Source organism: Pleuronectes platessa, chromosome 16 (assembly GCF_947347685.1).
Source record: "Pleuronectes platessa chromosome 16, fPlePla1.1, whole genome shotgun sequence".
NCBI classification, from domain to species: domain Eukaryota; kingdom Metazoa; phylum Chordata; class Actinopteri; order Pleuronectiformes; family Pleuronectidae; genus Pleuronectes; species Pleuronectes platessa.
The window spans coordinates 15,677,699-15,685,675 of NC_070641.1; the positions used below are offsets into that span (position 1 = coordinate 15,677,699).

At 46.1% G+C, this 7,977-nt stretch overlaps 1 protein-coding gene across 1 annotated transcript; it reads right to left on the reverse strand.

Moving 5' to 3' along the window:
• Window positions 1-2,864: 2,864 nt before the first annotated feature.
• Window positions 2,865-6,756, reverse strand: LOC128459077 (transcription factor Sox-8). Its single transcript, XM_053444187.1, has 3 exons — window positions 6,056-6,756; window positions 5,477-5,712; window positions 2,865-5,347 (listed from the first exon to the last, which is right to left on the reverse strand). Exons 1-3 carry the CDS (start codon window positions 6,469-6,471, stop codon window positions 4,596-4,598), a joined length of 1,404 nt encoding a protein of 467 aa, XP_053300162.1. The 5' UTR covers window positions 6,472-6,756; the 3' UTR covers window positions 2,865-4,595.
• Window positions 6,757-7,977: the final 1,221 nt, after the last annotated feature.

Genomic DNA, 7,977 nt, shown 5'->3' on the forward strand with positions numbered 1-7,977 from the left:
ATTATAGGTTTCATATATCATTTTACCAAATGTCCATCTTCTAATTACCAGAAACGAATCATTAATCCGAAGCAGTGAAATAACCTGTGAGTCCCTGACTCTCTGGTGCAGTGATCCTTCCCCCACTGGAGCTGCAAACAGGTTAAAACAGACACTACGAGTTATTGACAAATAGTTTTACACCCAGGTCTGAATATCTTTTCAGTAAACAACCATAATCAGTGATTTATCAGGTTTGTCTCTTTTCTGCCTGATTGAAGCAGCAGATTTTTTAATTCCACGACAACAAAGTTTTAACAAAGATTTATTTAATGATCCTTCCAGATTTAACGTAATCGATTTCAATCTTCAGAAGTACAAACAAACAGTGAAACTCTAACTGTTATGCTTTGGTTTTGGTTTTGAAGTCATATTTCCTTCTCTCCTATTAGCTGCAAACGTATTCAAAGCTGGAATCAGGTCCTCGAATGAACTGGTTGATGGAAGTGCTGCTGGCCAGTCGTAGGTGACCTTGGTGGAGCCAGCATCAATTTAGTGGCGCTTTTGAAAGACGGGAGTGTTGGCAGTCCTCCTCCTCTGTGCGGGCCCGTCCGTGTGGAATCGGGCAAGTCAATGTTGGTTCTGTCTGCCCCCCCCCCTGTTTTGCTTGGCCCGCGTGCCAGCAAACACAGGAGACACCAATAATAAAATGGAACGGCTTCATTTAGTGAGAAGAACGGGGCCTCGAGGCAGAAACAGGCCTCAGGAAGTCGTTTGGTTGGGCGGAGCGGCTAAGTTGTAGGTGAATGTATTTTCACTGGAAGCTGTGGGAGATACGGTCGCAAACAAGAGCAGCTTTCAAGAATGAATGCCCTTTTGATTTGAATGAAGCCAAAGCTTTATCTGCAAGATGGATATTTCGTTCTAAAATGTGAAAATATCGTGAGAAAGGCCATATTTTCGGTAAATTAAAGTATCTAGGCATCACCAAAGTCTATTTTGGGGACTGGGAACTGTTATTATTCTCTATTTTTCAGATAAAGTGTGAATTCATCGTTACAAGTCAGTTAACTGGAAAGCAGCCGTCAGTGATGAGACACCAGCTGAACCCTGGATGAAGCCTCAGCGCATCAAAGGCGGGATCAGGCCGGGCCGATCCAGTGACGGGCAATAACCAGTCTCTTTATGTCCACTTCATTTCCTTTGCAAATCAGCCCTCGCATTCTCCCCGAGTTTTCACAGTTCCCAGCTCCCCTCTTTTCCCCCCGAAACATGCCCTGAGTCAGCCAGGCTCATTAGACAGGATGAGACTATTACCAGGCGAGTTATCCCGCTCCTAACAATGGGATGTGGGATGTGTCGTGCCTCCCCCTACCCCCCCCCCCCCCCCCCCCCAAATGCCCCCGGTTTCCAAGACCGCGACTCTCTCTCCTGGTCCCAGTAACGCCCGTCCCTCCGTCAACGATAAACGTTACAGCTGGAATTATTGTAAATTACATGTTTAATTTTCATATCCAAGTCGTGCTCGAATGCGGGGGGGGCAGACAAAGAGTGAGCCTTTTTCTTGCACCTGATTTGAGCATATGGCTCCCTAGACGAAAATGTTTTCCACCGGCGAAATTGCGACTCTCGTGTAAAAATGCCCCTCTCCTCCTTCGTTCATTCATCCTTTCATCCCTTCATTCAGTATAATGTACTCACCGTCGCCAGCTATTTACAGTAGGGCTCTCGGGACGCCCAATCAGAAACTGTGGACAAGTTCCAGGGGCAACGGGACCCGAGCACCCTGAAGAGCCTTTTTAACTCACTTTTATTCACTCCTGTTCTTTCTCAAGAGTTCCTCCTGAAAGTATTTGGCAAACACTGGTGAAGAAAAAAAAAAAAAAGAGAAAAGACTTTGAGGGAAGAAAAACAACAAGTCGTTCTTGAGCCACCCACACCCCATCTGCTGTGGTATTATCTTCGTTTATTATCTACAGATTATGTGCACTGATATGATTTCTACAGTTCGGTCTGCTGGTCATTGTGGTGGTGGTTGTTCTTGTTGTTTTTGTGTTTGTGGAGCGTTGTGATATGAGACAGTGAGGATGGAGGGGGGTAAAAAAAAAAATCCTCCCCCTTGTGCATCTAATCGTCCATTCAGGACCCTCTTAATGGCTTGTCAGTTCCCCTTGCCCTTCCATTTTCTGTCCAATTAATTCCTTTCTAGCTCTCCGGATAAAAGGACACAATGGGGCCCCTCCACAGCATAATGAATCATTAAAATTCAGCAGCGCGGCCCTGGCACTTGGCTTCTCCCTGGGCTGGTTAGGGACGGCTGCTTGGCATGCATGCCAGGGCCAACTTGAGCAATCCACTCTCAGACCAGAGCAGATATGATCGCTCTCCCCGAATTCCCCTCCTTTCAGTGGTTTGGCGAAAAACATCTTAACTTTATTATTTGGGGTTTAAGGGCACATAAGAAGTGTCAAGCGCAGGGCACCTTAAGGTCAGAAAGTTTTTGCGAGGCAGCACCAGACCTGGAGTTTAGCCCGTTTGCAGCAGCAACTTGTAATTTTGGTTTTAGAGACCTATTTATTTCTCTGAGGAAAAGCGTTTCAGCTCTACAGCAATGGGATAATGTAAAGGGTATTTTGCCAAATACACCTCAGTTAAATTTACGGTTAAAGTTAAATTGGAAAAAGACGATCGGAGGATTGAGAGCTGCGAATAATACAGGTCTCACTGGTCTCCCCTCACAGCTGTGGCCCACGGTACAGATGTTAAACAACCCGGCTCATATGAACAGCTGGTATTCAGCAAAAGTCAAATATTTATTATTATTTTACAAATTCTTTCCAAGTAAAAACGTAATCATGAATGCAAATAAGAGACGTTGACAAATATAAAGAACAGAATTTTTTATTTTGAACCAGAAATAGCCAGCGCATGGGTTAGCTGTGCATGTGTGAATGAAACTCTAGTTAACAGAACAATAGTTTTGACAGCCTCTCTCAAAATTATACACCAGAATAATATACAAAAACACGGCTCTGTGGTCAGAACCTGGAACGTGACGCTCTGTGTGCTTCTCGCCGAACACGACAAAACCAAGGCTGGAGGGAATGATGTCAAATTATGCACCAGGATAATATTCAAAAACACGGTTCTGTGGACACAACTTGCACCGCGATGCACCGTATGTGTTTCTCATACAGCGCCTCACAGCATATGACAAACCAAGGAATGATTTCAAATTCAGGATATAGTCAAATTAAGGATATAAAGAGGAGCGGGTTAACTGTGGGACTTTCTGGTGTGGATTACTGATTGTGTGCTGCCGGGTGTTTGTTAATAATTCAATGTGTTATACTGAAACACGGACGATAAGCATTAGAAGGCACAAAGACGTCTTTGTTGTTTCTCACGAGACACTGCAGCAGTGAGTGATGGCTCGGATCAATTTTGGCAAACACATAATTTCCTCTTTAAACCCGACTCTAAATAACGGAAAAAGTCGAAATGATAAGAGTGGTCATAAGTACCACTTGTGTGTAATATATCACGGGATGTGTATCTCCCCTCTCATTGGTAGAGCTGCACTTTATCTCCCTGACGCACACACACACACACACATGAAGGCACGTATGTACACATGTGCGTGCGTTGTCCATCCGTGCATACAGGAGGTCCAGCTGACACGTCACTCAGAGTGCCTGGTGTTATCTTACCCCATTTCCTTTAACCCTGGATCATGACTAATCGCGATTTGCCAAGCATTGCTTCCAGACACCTGTTCTATCCTGGGCCCGTCGGCCTTGCAATCGGGAGCGGAGACGCAGGAGAGGCTGGAAAATTGGACCGGGAATTCTTCTTCAATGGAATGATATAACGAATGCACTGAACTGTCCTTCACTTCACTTACTGCGTTTTCAATACAAGCCAAAACAGTACTGTAAATAACCAAACCCACATTACACGTGTTATCTACTTGAGAACAAAACAATAAAATAAAACCAATAATGCATGAACATAAATACATATAAGACTTTTATGCCAAAATGACACTATAAGATTCATACGAGCAAATCGAGTTAAGACAGATCCACTAATGCAAATGGACAAGTGTGCTGCGATATAGCTCTGGCCATTAATGTAAATTTAACTGCAAATTTACATAATTGGTCCCGTGTATATTCTCCAATAACATGTCTGCTTCTCCATCTGCTCCACATCACAATTTTGGCCCAAACCGTTCCTCTCCTACACGACTCGGGGGGGGCAGGCCTTTGCTTCACCTCGAGTGTGCGCACACGTGCAATCTTTAACTGGAAAGATGAGGGGTGTACAGGATGTAGGCGTAGGTGACATGTCCTCACGGAGGAGTTTGGCTCACCAACAACACAATTTGTCTCCTGTAAAAAGTCTTAAGTGTCTTTTTCACCGCAACAATATAACTTTGTATAAAATCAGCAGGCACTTTTTTTTTTTTGTCATTTGTTTGCTTCACGTTCAAAAGGGTCACAGGTCACTCACTACCCACCAAGCACACTCCTCCACCTGCACCTCGCGTCCTCCATTAGTAGTGCATCAATCTGAACGAGTTGCGTGTGCGAACCGAACGGCCTCTCGTTTCCTTAAGGCCGCGACAGCGTGGTGTAGACGGGCTGGTCCCAGCTGGAGGCGGTGGGGCTGTGGGCGGGAGCCATGGTCAGACTGTTGAGGATGGGGCTGCCGTAGGGCCGCCTGGAGGAGTGGAAGTACGGGTACTGGTAGAGGCTGGAGGGGTAGCCGGAGTAAGGGTTGTAATAGTTGGAGCTCTGGAGGTCGGTATAGTCACACTGGGAGCTGGAGAAAGAGGCCGCGGCCGAGGCAGCTGACGCGGCTGAAGTGACACAGGCCTGGCTGCTGTAGGAGCCGTACTCGGCGTGTGAGGGGGACCCGTGGGAGTGCTCGCTGTAGTGGCTGGGGCTCAGTTGCTCCGTTTTAATATGGAGTCGGTGCTGGCCCACCTCGCTGGTGGTGGAGGAGGAGGACATGGCGCTCTTGCGGCTCCACGCGGACCCGTTGGCGCCTGCGTGGCTGTATGAGGAAGTGTAAGAGCTGCCGGGTGCCGGGGCCTGCCCGTGGCTGTGGTCTGCGGGCAGGCCGGAGGAGCCCGAGGTGTGGCCGTTGAGCAGGAGGTACTGGTCGAACTCGTGCACGTCGAAGGTCTCCATGTTGCTGATGACGTCGGTGCTGAGCTCAGAGATGTCCACGTTGCTGAAGTCGATGTTTTGCCTGCTGCTGTCGACATGGCGTCGGCCCTCGTGCTTCAGATCCTGCTTCAGCCCGTGGTGCAGATCTGTCTTGGGAGTAGTGGGCGGTGTTGGGGGACCGTGGGGCTGCCCTGGGAAAAAAACAGTATCAGAAATAAAGCATGTTAACACACAGATGATTCAAACAAGTGGCCTGAAACCATTTTTAAATAAATAATGTGTGTGATATATATTTTTTTGCGTTAAATTTGAAAACACACCTGCATGCTCAGGGGGGTGGTGCCCGTCGGTCATCCCTGCCAGTCCTCCCATCCCCGGTTCAGCTTTGTACATGTGATGTGCCAGCTCTGCTCCTGAGTCCGAGTCGCTCTGGCCCGGTTTCACATTCTTCCGTCTCCGAGGCTGGTACTTGTAGTCTGGATGATCTTTCTTGTGCTGAACCCGGAGCCTCTCTGCCTCGTCTACAAACGGCCTCTTTTCACTCTCTGAGAGCAAGCTGCACGGGGGGGGGGGGGGAAGAAATATAAAAACAAACATGACAATTAATTCAGATACACTTATTCTTACATGGACCAACTAACTTTGGAGCTTTTTACTCATTATCAACTGGAAAAAAATGCAGATTTTCTTTTATTGATTTCTTCTTCTAGCTCATTAACCATAAATCCCAAACTTTGTTCAAATTAATGTTATATTTTGCTGTAATTGCCAATGCTGATTAAGTGAAATATTGTTTATTTCTTTTTGATGTAATACACGGAGACATGTAGAAATCTGAAGCTTTGGACAAACAGTTGTTTTCTCCAGGTAATAAGTGACAGTATCCTATGTGTCCTTACCGCCACAGTTTCCCCAGCGTCTTGCTGAGCTCGGCGTTGTGCAGGTGCGGGTACTGGTCCGCCAGCTTCCTGCGGGCCGCCTGCGCCCAAACCATGAACGCGTTCATGGGTCTCTTGACGTGGGGCTTGCTCTTCAGAGATCCGTTCCCTCGCACGGGCATCGGCACCAGGGACCAGTCGTATCCCTTGAGCACCTGAGAAACCGCGTCCCGTATGCACGCCGGAAACCGGTCGTCATCCTCGGAGTCCAGCTTCTTGCCCAGTCCGGCGAGCAGGGACCCCTGGCCGTCGGATCCCGTCGGGGAGAACGGCGCGTCGGAGTCGGACTCGTCCTGAGACATGGAGCTGTTGGTGCCTGACGGACTGCAGGGCTGGTCGCTCCCACACTTGTCATGCTCCTCCGTCATTTTTAACATCTTGTTGCGGGTGGGGGATGACGATCCGAGAACAAGCTGCAATGGCCAATTTTAAAACAAATAGAAAATCAAATGTTACCGCTGGATGGAGGCGCGCAGCGGAGAGCCCCGTGCGCCTTTTTACGCACAGCAGTAAATCCCTTTAATAATGTCAGTAGGCAGGAGTCCGCTGTTTCCCCTCCGCTCCCCTGTTTGTTTGTCTTCGTCTGTCTTGTTTTCCGAGGCTGTCATGAGAGGTGCGGTCGTGAAAGTCGCGCTCCACACTGTGAGCTGGGAGCGACGCGTTCCAGCGACTTGAGTTGGGAGTTTAAAAATCGTCACCCCACCTTCCGCGTGGGATTGGCTGGAACAGGTCACCTCTCCCCCCATTGGTTCCGGTTTTTAAATGGGCTTCATTATCTTTCATTTAATTTTCTCTCCCTTTTTTGTTTTTTCTTGCTTCCATCGGTGACAAAGGTCTGCTTTTAATTCTAGTTGTAGAATTGTGACAAGATGCTGCTTTCTCTAAAGCTGAATATATATATGAGCTCAGAAATGATTCCTTCTATGTTTTATTGTTTTATTAGTGCATGAATTGACATATACTTATTGATCCCAATATATATGTATATATATAAAATCATATATCAAATGTCACAATTCAATATTAAAGACACATATTTTGACTATTTCTTAGTGACATGAAGACCGAGGTTTAATATCTGACCTTTAAATAAACACTCGTCATTAGATAGAGTTGGTGCATTACATAATAGAATCAGAAAATTAACAATAGTGTAAAGTATTAAGGTTTTGTAAAGACTAACAAATGTGTTAAAAGCAAAGTTTAACAATATAATCCCTGTCTGATCTATTGACAAACATGTCGTGATAAAGGTAATAAAGCATATTAAGTCCTCCATGACTGTATATATCTGATCTTCACTCTGCATGTGTTAATAACTGCAAAGTACTAAATATACAAGAAATATGATAATAACTCGGAAACACCTCAACCAACAGTTTTGCCATCACAACTAAATGCTCCGACCTGTCGGCCCCGTATGAGCTCGATTACAGCCTCGGTAAATCGTCTGCATTTAGAAGAGGAAGTTGATTTGCCCCGAACAGTCTGTGTGTATGTGGGATCCACCAGACACTTGTCACCATCAGTGAACCATTGTTTTCATGATGTTAAAGATAGAAATAGCAGAAGAGATAAGAGGGTATAGATTGAATCAGCGGCTTTGTTAATGCTCTCTTTGTGTTGATGTATTGTCAGATGATTGTTAGCACCGGCCTCCCCATGAAAAGACAAGGTGTGTTTGTGCTGGACGCCAGTTTGCCTTGCTCAATGTGCGCTGCATGTGGCTGAGGGGAGACGAGAAAATGATAGAATCTGTGGGTAGAGAACAGAATTTCTCCAGAGGATGTAATGGTTTGCACAGTAAGGTAAGATGTTTTTACTTTGATTAACGGTTTTAGGAAAAATAACATTTTATTTAATGTCAAAGGATCATCTGGCTC